General features: G+C 44.7%; 1 protein-coding gene across 7 annotated transcripts in view; it reads left to right on the forward strand.

Moving 5' to 3' along the window:
* Positions 1 to 17987, forward strand: part of CELF5 (CUGBP Elav-like family member 5) — a 96625-nt gene that overhangs the window by 21714 nt on the left and 56924 nt on the right. For all 7 annotated transcript variants that reach the window (XM_075902532.2, XM_089775000.1, XM_075902531.2 and 4 more), the window contains one exon: positions 11401 to 11483. In XM_075902532.2, the coding sequence (XP_075758647.1) occupies positions 11401 to 11483 (83 nt within the window). The remainder of the gene's footprint in view (positions 1 to 11400; positions 11484 to 17987) is intronic.

The raw sequence follows: 17987 nt of genomic DNA on the forward strand, positions 1-17987 counted from the left end.
GGAGCCAAAGGCGAGAGCCACAAAGAAACGGGGTTGTGCCTGGGTATGGGGAAATCTGAGACAGATCATTAACACTTCTTCAAATGCCTTGTGGGCCTGATGCTTTGCCTTCTTTATCTTGCTCCTTTCCCTAGGTCCTATTCTGCCCAAAGACCTCCCCTGAAAGAAGAGGAATGTCCACCTTCCCTCTTATACTCAAGTTAATTCAGGGAGAAACATTGGATGATTTCAGAGATGAACCTCTTTTTAATCCCCCCTTCAAGATTATTGATCCAAAATGCTGCAGTAACATTTCCATGAGCTGTAGCTTTTGGGTCCACTACTGTAGAATATAGTAGTATAAAAAGAAAAAGCAGGAGGTTGTGTGGAAGATCCCTGAAATCTCAAGACATAGAAATAACAGCCACGTTATTGCTTTTAAATGTTATCTAGCTTGGCGATGTATATATAGTGCTAAAAATGACACTCTTTATACATAGCTGGGTATAAACAGCACCAGGCATATAGTGGGAATTCTGTTTGAGTAAATTCGATATACACCAGTAAAACTGTGTATTGTAAAACTTATGTCTGCAATTATAGCCTTCTGATTACTCATGTGTGGGGCTCTGCAAGACAATGATATTTCTGTGTATGTGAATAATATACACAGTCATCTTTTTACAATAGGGTAAATGTAGAAGTTGGATGCTCACCTCACTTCCCCTTTCTGGATTTGTGGCAATTTGATTTAGGGAATTGGAAGTAAAGGAAGGCTAGTGCTGGATAGAGCCAAGTGGTGGTTATGTGGGAAGGTACCCAGGGCTCTCCTTGCCCCCCTGCTCTGCCAATCTACCCCAGTTCCCTCCTGCCAAATCCCTATTCCAGTCCCAGGCTCCCCAGATTGAGGAAGCAGGGAAAGCAGTGTCACATAAATAATCTGATGTCCCTGGTTCTAACCTGCAGCATCCTCTTCTCTCCAAGCCCCCCACCCTCTTTATTGCTCTGCCAGTCTTGATTTGCAGCACCCTCTGTATTTTGCTATACTACAAATTGCATTGCTGGGTTTTTTTATGTGGACGAATGTACGGGACAGATTAGGCTGAGATCACAAAAACTCATTGAAATTAAGGCCGGAAGCAGATGTAGAAGCAGGTCTTCAAAGTAGAAGACCAGCAGTCCCTGCACAATGGTACCAAACCTCCTACCAGGCAATAATGCTGCAGTTTTAAAATCTGCACAACAAAGATTATAAACTACAAATCTATTCTTTGCAGTGGTATCTGGAGTGGATGAAAGGCCATCCTGAGCTCTGATTATCCTAGAAGCTTTAGCATGCCAACAAGTTTTGGTAGGCATGTTTAGGCCGTAATTATAATTATTTTCTAAATCTGATGTTTTAAAAGCTTGTTGTTTTTGAAGTATCAGTTCTGTGTCCTGAATCCAGGTCCATCTTAAGCCTGGCCCCCGGGTAGATGTTTCCAAGTTTAGAATACTATAATCACCACCACTGAAGGGACAGTAGAGAAATTAAAGCATCTATTTATTGAAAGGCCTGGCATAAGCAGTAAAAGCCCCATTGCTGGACAGGTTTAAAACTAAACTGCTGAGAACCTACAGTAAATGCCTTTAAAGCTGTCAGCAATCAGCCTGCCCCTGTATGCCCTAAAATGATTTGTGGTGTAATCGCATGATGATTTTCATTGGAGGGAGGGGGAGCTCAGATTGGTTCTGATGCAGCTAGTTTTGCATATAGGATATCACTTTAAAAAGCAAAACACCCTCTAGTTGCAAATGCCAACATTCCTCCAGGGACATCTGATTGTTGCAAGCCCAAGAGAGGAAAGGGCGGCAAAAGGAAGTTTTATTAACCGAAGACAAATATCTGTCCAAACAAAGGGCCAAATTCAGCTCCAGTGTAAAGAGGGATTCATCTTCCATTGAAGCCAATCGGAGCTGCGATGGCTGACTTTAGCTCAGGGATTGTTTCTGTCTTCAGTCAGGATTTTAGAATAAAACTGTCGTATGTCTGCATGCACGCGCGTGTCTCTCTCTGAGCAAACCTGTTACCATCTGACAGCAACCAGCCTTTAAAACACAGAGAGGAGGTGGATGGGGTGGGGATACGATCCAAACACACATTTCATTACAATCGACATGTTAAATATAGTCTGCATTTGTTGGCAGAGGTCAGGCTAAAGGCAGGAGATTCCAGGGATCTGCCATTGAGATATGGAAATTAGAGGTGGCAGTGCTGGTATTAGCCAAATCCTTGTGACATTAACTTGCTGCTAAATGCAGGATTCAAGTAGCCAAAAAACAAAAACAACCCCCCCCCCAAAAAAAAAACCTGTGACTTTGATGTTTTTGTCATGGTCCTATACAGTAACCATATGTTTAACTCTTTATTTGTCTTTCCATTGAAAGACATTTGAGAGTTCAGGTTATCATTGTGGTAGTTTTCAGGGCTTCTGGTTCTTCCTCCTTCTTTGTTTTATACAAATAGCAAGTTTTGGTTGATTTCCTTGTGTAATGTATCACTGTCACTTGTTTTTGTGTTATTGTTTATACACTCACTTGTGAGGTTGCCATAAACTTGGGGTGTGAGTGGAATTCACATGGCTTAAGGTGGGTTGTTCACCTCCCCATATAACAGGGCTCCTGCCTTAAATTGCTGAATCTTCACTCCCATCAACTTCAGTGAGAACTGAGAACAGTCAGAATCTCCCAGGATTGAGCCTAGGAACCACCTGCAGCTGCAAAGCAAGATTGGGCTAAGAGTTTAGGTGCCCAAGATTTCATAGCTCAGAATCAGTCAAATTATAGAAGATTAGGATGGAAAGATACCTCAGTCCAATCCCCTGCTCAAAGCAGGACCAACTCCAGCTAAATCATCCCAGCCACGACTTTGTCAAGCTTGGCCTTAAAAACTTCAGAGGATGGAGATTCTACCTCCTTTCTAGATAACCCATCCCAGTGCTTCACTACCTGCCTAGTGAAATAGTTTTTCCTAATATCCAACCTAGACCTCCCCCACTGTAACTTGAGATCATTGCTCCTTGTTCTGCCACCTGTCACCACTGCCATCAGCCTGAATCCATCCTCTCTGGAATGCCCTTATCAAGTCCCCCTTACTCTTCCCTACTGCAGGCTAAATAAGCACAGTTCCCTCAATCTCTCTTCATAAGTCATGTACCTCAGTCCCCTAATCATTTCTGTTGCTCTTCAAATTAATTAGTGGGAGGTGGGGCAGTTATTCATCCTTACAGTAGTAGGGCAGTTTACCTTTCTTCTGGGCTCACATTCAGCACTCTCTTCAGCTCCTCTTGCTGTGCTGAGAACTGATGAATTCACCACAGTAGGAAGGTCCTTCATTCCAGTGTAAGAATTAGTGCCTTCATGTCAATACTATTATGAAATGGTAATATATTCATATTAGTGTCTGAATATTAATGCCTCAGAACCCTATTTGGTAGCTGAGATTGCTCCACTTCCCCTGATATTATTCAAGATGCAGTTTTTTGTTGGTGTTAATGGGAGATAAATTTGCATATTAGTGGCAATATTTCCATGGGAAGAGCTGGGCACTGTTTTCACATATACACTGGGGGAGGTGGACGAGCAAGGGGAGTTGGAGGAAAATCTTTGGCCTTGAATTCTAGAACTGGGCTCATGGAGGTTTCAGTGATAGCATCTGCTGTGTGCTTTCCTGGGTGGATTTCATGACGGAGTCTCTGTGAGGGGAAGGAGAGAGGCTGTGAAGCATGAGATACTGAACCAGACCCCACGTAGGAAATGGCAGAGACAAGAGTAACAGTCAAAACCTGGGCGTGTGAATAGAAATACAGTGCCATGGTGTGGTTCTGGGCAATGGAGGCAACAACGCCCTGCCTGCCAGCCGTGCTTTCAGCTCATGTTCCGCATGTGGGTCGGAGAGGACTGCTCTATCAACCCGAGCCCAGGTTTGCAGGCTGAAGAGTGTTAAAGAAATCGGTGGAATTGATTATGCAGCAATGGATGCCCGAACACTCCCTTGCCTTGAGCAAACCAAAGATCTGGAGGCCTGAGTCTCACACATGTCATTGGCCTCTGTTGGAATCCTGATGGCATTCAGCTACTGGAGAAAGCAGCAGTGGTTAGAACCGAGCCGGGGATCATCACAACCACCCTTTGCTGTGAGCCAGACAGATCTTGCTAGCTAGACAAGGCTAGGCTGGATTAGGAGGCAGAGAGCCCTAGAAGACCTTGGCACTACAGGAGGTGTCAAGGGTGTCAGGCAGCCTGGGTTGCTCTCCCACCTGACTGCTTATCTCATTAAAGATCCCATGCCAGGCTTTATACCCGCATGGCAGTTAAACCTCCTGTGCTGGCCACCTTCCAGCCTTCAGCCTGGATAGCCCCACCTTGTTGTTCAGCCCTATGCCTCATTCCACACTTACTGCCCTACACGTCTGTGTGCAGCTTCAGGCTGTTCATTTCAGTAATGTTTTCCCCCCTATCTTGTTGGGAGGTTTAACTAACTAACTAACTAACTAATTTTTCTAACATGCTTTGAGGCTCTTGGATGGTAAGTTCTGTAGGCAGCTGAGTCCAGTAGCATTATGAATAAGCATGCCTCTAGTAGCATCTTGTGGGCTCCTTAACATTTCAGCATTAGTACCACACAGCAATGGGTACTGGTAGCTTGGACTGATATTTCCTTCTGGGAGCATTTGGCTAGTGGGGATGGGAATGTGAAGCATTGTTGTACTCTCTTCCTAGGGCTTCCGTAACAACTAGCGGCAGGACTACAGAGTCTTAGTCTCTCTGTTCCTCTCTTGCTATAGGTATTTGAGCTTCTAGCAGTTGCGATTATAGCTGGTGAGTGGGCTAAGGGTAAATACAGAGTGTTGCTGTACACACTTGAAATGCTGATCTGTTTGTAACACCCACCAGCTAGTTTTGATCCAAAGGGAGGAAGAGGTTCGGTCAAGCTAGCTGGTTGAAAGGTTAATTTAGGAAAATCAGAGGCTTACTTAGAAAGTTTGCAAGACAAATTCAGAGGTGAATCTAATGCAGCGTGATGTCTCTTTTCACACTACAGCCTGGTCTATGTGAGGCCACTTACTGGCAGATTCTCCAGTGTGTCAGTCAGTGGTAGCAAGAATGGGAGAAACGCATAGAAACCTTGTATAGTGAAGTTTTCCATGGCCAACAGCATTTTTAACACTATATCCCGTGTCCTACGCATGACCACAGTTAGCTGACATGCTGTTAAAACTGCCTTCAGCTGCATGAGCCCTACTGCTGGTGGGGTATGTGCTGGCATTAGCAATAGTGGGAAACATTACTGAGAAATTCACCCCCCACTGGTACCTCTATACATATTGCTTGTGATGCTGGTCTTGAGTCAGCCTGGGAATGAGAGTGGTTCCTTCCTCAAGTCCAAGGTGAAGTTTTAGGAATCTGAGATGCCTACCTGCCTTTCATAAGAAAATTGGGATCCCTGACGGGGAGAGGAACTGCCCTGCTCCAGATGCCTGTTTTCCTAAGGCTGTAGGCTCTAGAAACACATCTACCATACTCTGAGACCAGATAGCGGGATACAAGGCAGCTGGAGTTTTACTGGTGATAGCATTGGGAGTGTAGCTCAAGAATCAGATTGCAATAGGTAACATCTTTCTAGGGACAAGATGGGACTCTCATTTCCCTAATATTTGCATAATTGACCAGTGAGGAATGTAAGATTGATTCTGTCAAGTTTCCCTTTAGCATTCCTGGCCTAGACTTAAGTCCCACCAAAGGAGAGTTGGCTCCTGAATCCTAGGAGTGAACCCTGCCTCCACCTATTGAGGCAAAATGTTCCGGGACTTCTAGAGCTCTGGGTGTGTATGGCAAGGATAGCCTTTCCAAAGGTTGTCGCTGAGTTATTGCTCCCAGTTTGGCGCATAGTAGCGTTAACGTAGTTTCTACAGGCAACCCCAGATCTATTCCTGTTGTAAGTAGGGAGCAACTGTAAGGGGATATGATCATCTGTGTAGGGACATTTGCTAGTAAGTTCTGTAATACACATGGCTACAGTACCCCGCACCCTAGTATCTGGGCTTAATCCTGCTCCCACTGAAGCTCTTGGAAAAACTCCCAGTGACTTCAGTACCTTCGTTCCTCTGCTTGCACTTGCCATTTCCTACCAATCAAATTACTAAAGGGCTGATTGGGTTGCAAACACGTTTTGAAAATGTTTTCATCGCTGCTTTTTAAAATCTCCTTTGTCCTAAGTTAAAAATAGTCACCGGGCCTGAGCTAGCAAAGTTTGGGTTACAGAGCCTGAGGTAGGTTCTGAACTTAACCAGATGTTGGGGGCTGCTCCTGTCTAGACATGAGAGGAAGAAAGCGCTGGTGCAACCCTACCTCTAATTTAAAAACGCCAACTGTAAAAACTTGCAGTCTACTGGGACATACGAGGGAACTGGCGGGAGAAGTGGGGAAACAGAGGGTAAGGTGAAGGAAACAAATTAAGTCACCACTGCAGAGAAACATTTGTACAGCAATGTGATTTGCACTATCCAACATACAGCTATAACAGAAACCCCTTATCTGTGTCTGATCTGCTTACACATATTTTTCACTATTTTTTGGAGAGAGAGAGATTGAACTATATGTTGAGGTTCAAATAAATAAGAGAAGGCAGTCAAATCTGCATATATAAATTCCAGTGAACTCCTGTTTTGTGGGTGATGAAGGGAGAGATGAACAGCTGACCTTTTACCCTACAAATAGAGTTGTAGCTGACCTTTTACCCTACAAAGACTTTTTAATACTGGTTCAGAGAATTAGGCACTTTAAGAGGCAATAGTATGAAAAGCAACAAAATCTCATGTCTGTTTGGAACTAGAGGGGGTGGGGGAAGAATGCATGACATTGTTCTATCCAGTACCTCGCTACGACTGTGGCAGGTCAGGATGAACAGTTTACCCAGCATCATGGCAGATTCTCCATTTTTTAATCAAGATGTGATGTTTGTTCTAAAAATACTGCTCTAGGAATCATTTTAGGGAAGTTCTCTAGCCAGTTATGCAGAGATCAGACTGTGAGATCACATTGTCCCCTTCTGGCTCTGGAATCTACCACCTACAGAAATGTTCCAGATCCAGGCATAGACATTTTAAGTACAAGAGGTCAGTTTCAGCGCTCCTTAAAACACGGTGTTCTGCTTAGAAAGTCCTGTTAAGCACTGGAAGACAGCACTGTCCAAGAGACTTGGGTGCTATGCCCCCCCAGCCATTGATGAGCTTCTCTGCTTAGTGCCTCAGTTTCCTCAGTAAATCAGGATAATGCTACTGGTTTTCCTTTGGTAAAGCACTTTGAGATCTATGGAGCTAGCTAATAGGGTGATAGTTTGAAGGAAGAGGAGGAAGAAGGCCAATGTTATGCCCAGCAGTGTGAGCAGAAGGGGGCATATATGTTCATAATCAGATTAGGTGTTGCTCATCATGCAGTTGCCAGGGCTGGCAATAGACTTCGCTGGACTCTGGGCAGTGTGGGGTGAGCCTGGCTCTGGGGCCCCCAGAATAGGTGGGGCCTTAGGAAGAAGGGGCAGGGCTAGGAGCAGCCAGCTCCCAGTACTGCCCAAACTGTACAGCGCTTCCTCCACAAGTGTGTCCGTCAAATAGTTGGACCAGGATTGCTCAGGGTGTTGGCAGCAAACCATTGAGTCTTTTGTTGCGTGGTTGCCAGTTCAAATCCACCCTAGCCAATAATGGAAATTGCTATCCACCATACGATTGCCATTTGGTGCTTTATGTGAAGTGAATTTGATCTCAGTCTAGTTCTTACTGAAGAAATGCTCATGTTGCAAAAACCACCCATAGAAGATGAGTTACAGCGATTTTACTGCCTTTTCCCTAAGGCACCTCTAGGCTGGGGTTGGGGCATGGTGGTTGGGTAGTTTGTGGAAGTCTTGTGTGGTCCCTGCCCATACTGTACCCATTTTGTGGAGAAAGAGGACTTCAATTTCCAGGCACATGTCACTAGTGCTAAATCCACACACACATCCCCAGAATGTATCAGCTAGACTAAACGTCAGGCTGTAGGTTGCGTGTGCAATGGGACATAAAACCCCAAATCTGAAGTAGATGGGAGTTATTAGGTGCACACCACTTCTCAGCCTTAAATCTTGTGCAGCTGGGCTTTACAAAGCCCATATTTTAGCTGCATCCCATGGTGCAATTGTGCCCCTAGAAATAACTTTCTGTCTTTGTGCATAGAATTTTCTGCATTATCACTGCTAAATTGGGCACCTAAGCTCAAATCCTTGATGTATGGCACTTAGTTCCCCAGTGATTTCACTGGGATCGGGAATTGGGCCTTTAAAATGCACTTGGAAAATCTAGCTCTTCAACTGCTGGTACTTTCCATAATTTTCACTCTGCCTCTTTCTCCAGAGCCTCTCAGGAGTCCATGGGGGCAGGGGCACTGAATGGGGAGTTAGGAGATCTAAGTTCCATTCCCAACCCTGCTACCCATCTGCTGGGTGACCTTGTGCATGTTGCTTCCCCTCTGGTTGCTCTCTCAACCTTGGTTTTCTTGCTAAATTGTAAGGTCTCAGAGGAAGGGACAGTCTCCTTTCCATTTGTGTGTAGAGCACCTGCTCAATGGGAATCCAAACTCATTTGGGGCCACTGGCGGCTACAGCAATACAATAATTGTAATAACATCAGACATGAGCAGACGCAGTGTCTCTTTGAACATGTAAGTTGAACAAGCCAATTGTGACCCATAAACTTTTGGGGGAAGATTTTTCAAAAGCATCTTAAGTGACTTTAGCAACCTAATTCCATGTGATTTAGATGCTTAGGAGCCTACATATATAAGATTTAGGCTCCCAAGCAATGTTCCCTATAAGCTGTGCAATTGTGCAGCCACTTAGGAGAGATTCAAATGCTGCCCAATTGATAAGCAGAGGTCCCACAGCCAGGCTTTTGTTTCTACTGGTGGTGCACATATTCACACATACCTCAGTGCACATAAAAAAACCATTCTGCACGTGGATGGAAAAATTCTGCCCATGGATGGAAAAGATTAGAGAGAACTTTTTCCAAATGTCTAAGTTACTTTTCAAAAAAGGACTTAAGTCACTTAGATTTTTTTTTTGAATATTTCCTCTTTCATCAACATTATGGCTGCCAGAGAAATAGGTGGATTTAAAAACCTTGAGGTACTTGCCAGCTTGTTTTCACTAAGGACAGGGGCAAATGCATGTGTGAGTGTGTGCGCATGTGTCTGTTTTTTCCAGTCTTGTGTTACTTAGTTAAATCAGTTGGTAATCTTGAGGCCAACCCTGGCATGATGTATCCTCCATTTGAAGACTGGGAAAGGAGGAGTCTTAATTACCTGTCAGATATGTTTAATATTCATATGTTGGTTTTCTAGCAAGAGCTCCAGGGCCAGGTATAATTTGTTTAGTGGAGGCAATTTATTGGATGTAGGATGTAAGGAGGGCAGCTTAATCTTGTTGGCATATGTGGGATAAGGGACACTGGCATGGTGATTATTCTACAAAGTTTGCTTCAGCATGGTAGAAAAATCATATGAGACAAGGTGGGATTCTGTGGTGGCTGCCAGAACAGACACAGTCTTGCAGCCACCTTACTCACCTGTGCTTGAATAACTGCAGACTAGGCTGGGCAAACCCAGGAGAAAAAATTGAAGTGCTGGAGTGTATAGAAGCTTGTTGAGATTGGCTTGCAAGCTCAGGCCCCTTAACTGGGTCAAAGCCATTTGTGGGAGATCTGTGATGTGGACTGGCCCTGAGGGTTAACGTTGAAGATATTTTGTAGCAATCTGAGAGCCCTAACTAACACAGGGATGCATTCTGCCTTCGTTTAGGACAACATTTGCCCTGTAATTAAATACCAATAGGACTGGGAGAAAGAGGAAGACATATGTATTCCTGTATTGGAGTCTGTTCTTCAATGCTGTGCCCAGCTTTGTCTGAAATGACTCAAGTGACAGGGCTTCCAGCTCTTCCCTGGGGAGATTATTCCACAGTCTAATAAATCTCTCAGATAGGAAACGTTTCTTGATAACCAGCCAAATTTTTCCTTTGCTCAGTTTCATCCCGTTATTCTTAGAATTGCCACCTCATAGCCCACTCAAACAACCCCCTCTAGCTTTGGATTGGATGCCTTTTTAATACATGTAGGTGGTTAGCCTCTCTCCTCTTTTGTCATGATTTTAGCCAAAGATGCTGGGTCGAATCTGGAGGAAGGACTTGGGCTCTGATCCTCTTTTAATCTTTCTTCATAAATCAATCCCAGCAATATGTGCAGTGCTCCCTTTTATCTGAATGTCCATCAGTTTGTGTTTGTGTCTAGAGAACACAGATGTCTGTGTGGTACGCAAAGCCAGTATTGCTCTTTCATTGCTGCCACAAATCCTCTTCTTGCTCCAGGACAAGATTCTTCTGTACAGGTAGCCTAACATCACATTCTACTCCCATGTACCATGGCACACTCGGATCTAAATGGCTGCCAGCTCTGATCCCTTAGGTATTTTTCAGAATCGTTGATCCAAGCATCACCCTCCCATTGAATATCTGTGTCTGGTTATTTCATCCACTGGCTGTGTTAGCCTGCTATTTTCCCACTTGCATTTCTAATCTATCGAAAGGTCTGATCCAAATCCCATTGAACCTCCACCTTGATTCCATTGGGCTTTGGATCCAGGCCCAGATTTGTGAAGCTATTCAGAAGGGATGGGAACAGGTAACCGGGAGTAGCCTGCTGCAGGTAGAGGGCTGCCAACCCCCCCAGCCTCATGGGAGGTGGAATCCAGCCCCCTCTCCCCCTCACGAAAGGGCTGGGAGTAGCAGCCTGCTTAATTGGTTAACTGATCAACCTGGATTTTACATCTCTAGTATTTAAGCATGTCTGCACTCAGTGTTGCAATGCTAAACAGGTTTAGGAGCCCACGCCTCATTTTTCAAAGGGGATTTAGCCAAATCTCTTGGAAGATGAAAGTTGAGTCCCTAAATCATATCAGCATTGCAGCACCAATTGCTGCCATACCTAAATACCTTTACAATGTGGCTCCAGTCCCTGTGCCTTTTTATATTATTTATCTAGTTTCTTTCCTGGTGTTCACGACACCTCCCAGTTTAGTAACATCTGCACCTTTAATTAACACGTTTTCACCCTTTCTTGCAGGAAATTAATAAAGATGTTAAATAAAGATTCAGGCCTAGCAGGGCTGCTTGCCCCATGCTTGACACCTCCTCTCTGAACTCAGTCCAGGAAGGTCAAAGCTAAGGCGTGGGGGATGGGTAAGACACAGAATCCCTGGAACATGTTATCATGCATATTGGAGGGGACCCGGGGGATTTTACATTGTGGCATGTAGGCATCTCTGTGTCTAATTTGGCATTTGCTGTGTCCACTGCAGGTTGTGCATTTCTCACGTATTGTGCCAGGGATTCTGCCATCAAAGCCCAGACTGCGCTACATGAACAGAAGACTTTGCCAGGGGTAAGTCCCAATGGTTGATGAACTATAGCCCATGGGTTTCTTGGCTTGAGCTGAGGCCATGAACTGAAGGGAGAATTGGCTTTGATTTTTTTTTTCTGTCTATCAAAGAGGAGCTTGGTCTGGTGGTTACAACAGGGAGCTGGGAGGCAAACCCCCTAGGTTGGCTTTCTGACCCTACTAGAGGCTTTGGCTACGTCTACACAGCCCTCTCTTGCGCAAGGAAAATATGCAAATGAGGTGAAGCGGTGAATATTGCCATGCCTCATTTGCATACTTAATGAGCCACCATTTTTGCACAAGGGGCTTTTGCGCAAAAAGGAGCCATCTACCCAGCACCTTTTTGTGCAAAACCCCCCTCTTGCTCAAGAGCTGTTCTGCCGCTTTTTTTCAGGAAGAATGGCTCCTGCGCAAAAGCCCCTTGAGCAAAATGGCGGCTCATTAACTATGCAAATGAGGCGCAATGATATTCATCGCTTCGCCTTATTTGCATATTTTCTTGCGCAAGAAAGGGCAGTGTAGACGTAGCCCTTGTGTATGATCTCAAACAAGTCATGTTGCTTCTCTATGCCTCCATTTCCCCAAATGTAAAACAGGATCTGATGCTGCTTATGCACACCACCAGGAAACTGTCATGTTAACGAGTGCAAGATGTGGCATAGGAGATAAGTACCTTCTTTAGGTGGGTAGCCTGTGAGGAGGAGTCACGTGGGGAAGAAAATGAGATACGGCATGTGACCTTTTCCCAGGTCCCCATGCACCTTTGCACAGCAGCTACAGCACCATGGACGGCTTTTCTACCAGAGCGACAGGCCAGGTTGTTCGGGATCAGGGTGTAGAGCCCTGACACAGTGTTGAGCTCAGTCCCTGAGACTGACTAGACTGTGGAGGAAAAATGTCCCTGCTTATACACAGACCCATCCAATCATTCAGAAGTGAAATCCACTGAACAGGTGAGACGGAATTCTGGACTCCTCTCCTGCACACCCTGTGCCCTTTCTGGTGTATATGGTCAGTGTGAAACCTCTAGGGGGAGACTGGAGGGATCATTTAACATGGGTTTGCTCTAAATGTTGGGGATCAGCCCCCAAGGCACCCCTATTCCTGCACAGACTGCCCCTCTCTATTGCTAGGCAATGATATTGGATTTTTAAAATGTTTGCCATCCGTGTTTTGTGAGGGTAGAAGATCCCTGGCTAGGCTGGGCTTACTTTCTCTCTGCTCTGGGGTTTGAACAAGTGCACTGAAAAGATTCCTTTGTAGGTGAGTAGGCGGAGGACTCGGGTACTTATAGACAGAAGCTCACAGGAGACCCTAAGTGCTTAAGGCAGCAGTATAATTAATGTAAACCAGGGCTCTCAGGAGAGGGGTTAGGAATTCTTAACCATAACATTTCCCCTTTAACTCCTGCAGGTCCAGAAAGCTTCCCTCACCTCTCCCAGCCCCTGATCTGTGTTTGCAATAGGTAGGAAAACTCACGTAGTTTAATTGTCGCTTAATGGAGTCCTTTTGGAAGCTGTCATTGCCATTATTGGCTGTGGGTGTTCCAGGTTATTTTAGGGCACAGATGAGAGCTGAAGAGAAATACATTCTTAAGTATTACTTGACTTAATTTTCTTTGGGGGGATAAAACAGGATAAGGCATAATAACCTTCCACAAGCATTAGACCAGCATGGGGGAGAGAGTGTGAGGGAGCATCATACCAGTATAGAAATTATACAGTTGTGGTTTAGTGTTGTAATTCGACATATAGTGGACAAGAATATCATCAGTACAAAGCAGAGCAAACACAATGTACAGTATAATGAAAGTATCAGAGGGGTAGCCGTGTTAGTCTGGATCTGCAAAAGTGACAAGGAGTCCTGTAGTCTATAAGGTGCTATAGGACTCCTTGTCGCTTTAGTATAATGAAAGTTCTAGTCTGGGCCTAGATTCGACAGCATAAGAACGACCATACTGGGTCAAACCAAAGGTCCATCTAGCCTAGTATCCTGTCTGCCAGGTGTCCCAGCGGGAGTGAATCGAACAGGTAATGATCAAGCGATCTCTCTCCTGCCATCCATCTCCACCCTCTGACACACAGAGGCTAGGGACACCATTCCTTACCCATCCTGGCTAATAGCCATTTATGGACTTAACCTCTATGAATTTATCTAGTTCTCTTTTAAACCCTGTTATAGTCCTAGCCTTCACAACCTCCTCAGGCAAGGAGTCCCATACGTTGACTATGTGCTATGTGAAGAACTTCCTTTTATTTGTTTTAAACCTGCTACCCATTAGTTTCACTTGGTGGCCCCTAGTTCTTATATTATGGGAATAAGTAAATAACTTTTCCTTATTCACTTTCTCCACACCACTCAGGATTTTATATGCCTCTGTCATATCCCCCCTTAGTCTCCTCTTTTCCAAGATGAAAAGTCCCAGTCGCTTTAATTTCTCCTCATATGGGACCCATTCCAAACCCCTAATCATTTTAGTTGCCCTTCTCTGAAACTTTTCTAATGCCAGTATATCTTTTTTGAGATAAGGAGACCACATCTGTACACAGTATTCAAGATGTGAGCATACCATGGATTTATATAAGGACCTTCTCTGGATTCTCTGTCAGCTTCCCTTATGCTCAAATAGAGATCCCTATTGAATTAAAACCAAACGGAAAAGTATGAATAGTAACCATGCATTGTTTAGTGTGAGAGGAAGCCCAACTATCCCTGCAGATTTTGACACAACTGCAGATTTTGTTTTTGAATTGACAAGGCAAAACTGCTTTGTCTGAGAAGTTGAAGGTTATTGGTATCTGGGTGTGAGTATATTTAATTTTTTTGTTACTCAGGAAGGCATAGGGATGATAGGAAATGCACATTAGCAGACTGACCTTAAACAGATCAGTGTCAAAATGGTTAACAATTACAATGTTGTCAGTAGGCTCCAGGGTTAACATCAGGGGTCAGCTAGCATCAGTCCTAACATCATCCTCTAATGAAAACCAAAATCCAGAATGCGGGGGGAGGGAGTTCAGCTTTAGAATTAAAAGGGAAAGGCCTTGGTCCATCAGGTGGCTGAGGATAGAATATGGAGTCTTTCACCTTCAAGTCCGTGGTTCTAATGTAGCCCATGTTGTGGTTGAATTTTGTTGTTGTCTGGGAGCTGTTTTGTAGCTTGCCTAAAATGTATTAAGTTGATTTCAGCCCAATTCCCTGTGGACAGCTGGCCACATCTTGAAAGCCATCACCACAGCTGGCCCCGATTGGCCCCCTTGTTAGCTTTCTCAAGAGACCAGTGATTGATCGCAGCCATTTAGAAGGATGAGTACTAATCTGTGGGTTTCTCAGCCTGAGCTCGGGCTATAAGGTTGGAGTTAAAGAGGAATGGCCTTGATTTGTTTTCTTGTAGCTCTCTGGAGTACAGTGTGGCTAAAGTGGTAAATTGGGAACCAGGATTCCAGAGTTCTGTTGTAAGCTCTGTTGCTGATTGGCTCTGTGCCCTTGGTCAAGCCACTTAAACTACTCCCTCCTCCTGCTCTTATTCTGATTTACACTGATGCTTTGTCTACACTTGCAATTGATCAACAAAACTTTTGTTGCTCACAGGCGCTTAAAGTCCCTTCCCCAAACGCCAAAGGTTTTGCCATGGCAAATGCATTCTCCTGCCAACCAAGTGAAAGCCACTCATTCAGGCTTGAAGTATTTTGATTGCAAAAGTGTTGACAAACAGCAGGCACGTGCACTGGTTTTTACTGACAAGGTTGTGTTACACAGCTTTGTCACTAAAAGCTGCTTAGTGTAGACATAGCCTGATGCTCCTTTGCACAGCTCTAGCAGTATAAGGCATCCCTGTTTAATCCTAGAAGTCCCCTTTGGTTGTCTCCCTGGTGTGCTACTGACATCCACCTTCCTGTGCTGGAGGCCGAAATGCAGTTGCAGCCCCTTTAAGAGCCACAGCACCGCTCTGGGAGCCAGAAAACAAACAATACCACGTGTCCCGAGCAGGCTTCCATCAGGAGATGAGCCGCCCCAGGAAAACAGGTGCCAGTACATACGTGGGAAATCCCGTTCCTTTTCTGTGGGCTGGGAAAATAGGTGACAGTACGCCGTTCTGGGCAGTACCATCACAAAAAAAGCACTGGCTTCCCATTGCTTAAATAGACTTTGCCCCGTGGCAGTAACCCTTTGTTTGGAACCCCCAACCCCTATGGAAAAGTACCAGGTTCAAGATGGATCCCAGGCTACATCTAGACTTCAAGCCTCTTTTGAAAGAGGCCTTTTCGAAAGATAATTTTGAAAAAGCCTCTTTCGAAAAAGAGCATCTAGACTACAACCAGTACTTTCGAAAAAGCAAACCGTTTTTTTGAAAGAACGCATCCAGGCTGTCTGGATGCTCTCTTTCGAAAAAGCATAGTTTGCATTACATAGCACCTTTTTTCGAAAGAGCACTTTTGAAAAAAGGCGTTCTTCTTCGTAAAACGAGTTTTTCCACGGTCGAAAAAACTGCCACATTCTTTCAATTTACTTTTGAAAGAACGCGGCAGCAGTCTAGACGCAGGTGAAGTTTTTTCGAAAAAAGGCCACTTTAAAAAAAAAAAAAAAAAAAACCTGTAGCCTAGACACACACCCCAGTGCCAAATAGCATAGTCACTTGTTGTGATGGCACGTTGGGGTTCCCCCGCCTCCTGCACCCCCGAAATGGCACAAACAGACTCCGCCAACCAGTAGAATAGAGGTGGTTTATTGCTTCTCCAGTATACAGCACAGCACAGATGTCATCAGGTTACAGGACAGGCCTAGGATGCCTCAGCCCCCCTTGATATCGGGGAGTGGGTCTCGGCTTCTAAACCCCCCAGCCTGTTGCTGAGGCTGCTTCCTCCATGCTCCCAGACAGAAACGAAACTAACTCTCCTCCAGCCCTGCTCCCCAGCCAGAGGCGGCATTCCACCTTCCTTTGTTTCTCCCCATGGGGGGTAGCTGGTCAGACAGGTTTGGAGCTCCCTTTGCATAATGACCAGATAGCAGAGGTTGCCATAGCCCAAGCAAGGTACCCCCACTACGTCACACTTGTCTTTCTAGGACCAACCACAGTTTGGGCTTACAGAACAAACAGAACCATTCACAGGTCATTGGTTTGAGTACTGAGTCATTATGTTTCCTGAGCATCAGTAATGTCCCTTGTCAACACATTTAGAATTATAAAAAATAGCCAAACTTCATATTTCTAACTTCACCTACAAGAATGGCATATGCACAAAAATAGGATATACACATTCAGGAGATTGTAATGTTAAAATTGATAGGTTACATGAGCTGTTTTTTGCATAAAACATCTTCAAATTATGCACATTCATACCCAGAAGCCACTTTCCATAAAGCATGGGGATCCCCAGTGATACTGGTGTAATTGGGAATCCAGACTGTGATATCTCATTGTATCCATCTGTAAAATCTATCTATTGGGGGTTTATCTTGCTGGCTGTCATTGTACCTGAACAGATTCCAAGCAAAAGTCTACAGAGGACTTCCTGGAGTCTCTGGCATACCTCTCCTTTTGGGGTTATAATTCTGCCTATGATAAGGCCTTTGATTTTTTTTGTGACTGGGTGAGATTTACTGGATAGAAGGGAGAAGCCAGTGTTCTGCGTGTCATTCTTATTGTGGCAAGGCTTTTTGAAGAGGAAGGTTTTGCAGCATTTTCTAGAGATGGTCAGACTCTGGGTTCACCTGGTCTCTTCTGGGGGTTTATTCCATAGCCAGATCCTCTCGCTCACATGCTTTGGTCAGAGCTCTATAGTCTTCATTGTCTCTGTTGCAAGGGCTCATGATCAAAATGCAGTTTTTAATGCCCTGTGGGCTTGATCAATTTATGGCTTTGAAAATTAAAACCAAAGCCTTAAACTGGAGTTGCTAGCCAACTGGGAACCCATGGAAGGACTTGAGAATGGGTCTGGCATCCTCATGACAATTAAGCCATGGGGAAAGGAGGCAGTCACATTCTGTACTAGCTAGAGCTAGTGCATCGTCGTCATGTTCAGTTTCGGATTCAGTGATTCTCATTAATCCAGACTGGAGGTGACCAGTGCATGGATCCCTGTGGCCAGATCTTTGTCTGGGAAGAAGGCATTTTAGCTGCTGGTGCTCACCAATGTTTCCTCTAATCTTTTCCATCCACGTGCAGATTTTTTCCATCTGCATGCAGAATAAATTGTTATGTGTACTGCGGCATGGGTGAATGTGCACCAGCAAGAGTAACATAAATTAGGAGAACTGAGGGCACTCCACTAATCAATTAGGTAGCATTGGAATCTCTCCTGAGCAGCTTCACGTGCATCCAGCTCATTTGGAAAACTGGTGCTCACTGCCTGCTCATTCAAGTTTAGTGAGGAGTCAAATGGGACCTCAAGATTTTCCCCACTTTGGTGAATGGAGGCTATTTGTGTTCACTGGAAAATGAAGACAACCACTAGGTCTACAGTGCAGATGGTACAGTAGCACTGCTATGGCAAAGCATAAGGGTCT

Source organism: Pelodiscus sinensis, chromosome 32, assembly GCF_052426305.1.
Source record: "Pelodiscus sinensis isolate ZL-2025 chromosome 32, ASM5242630v1, whole genome shotgun sequence".
Taxonomy (NCBI): domain Eukaryota; kingdom Metazoa; phylum Chordata; order Testudines; family Trionychidae; genus Pelodiscus; species Pelodiscus sinensis.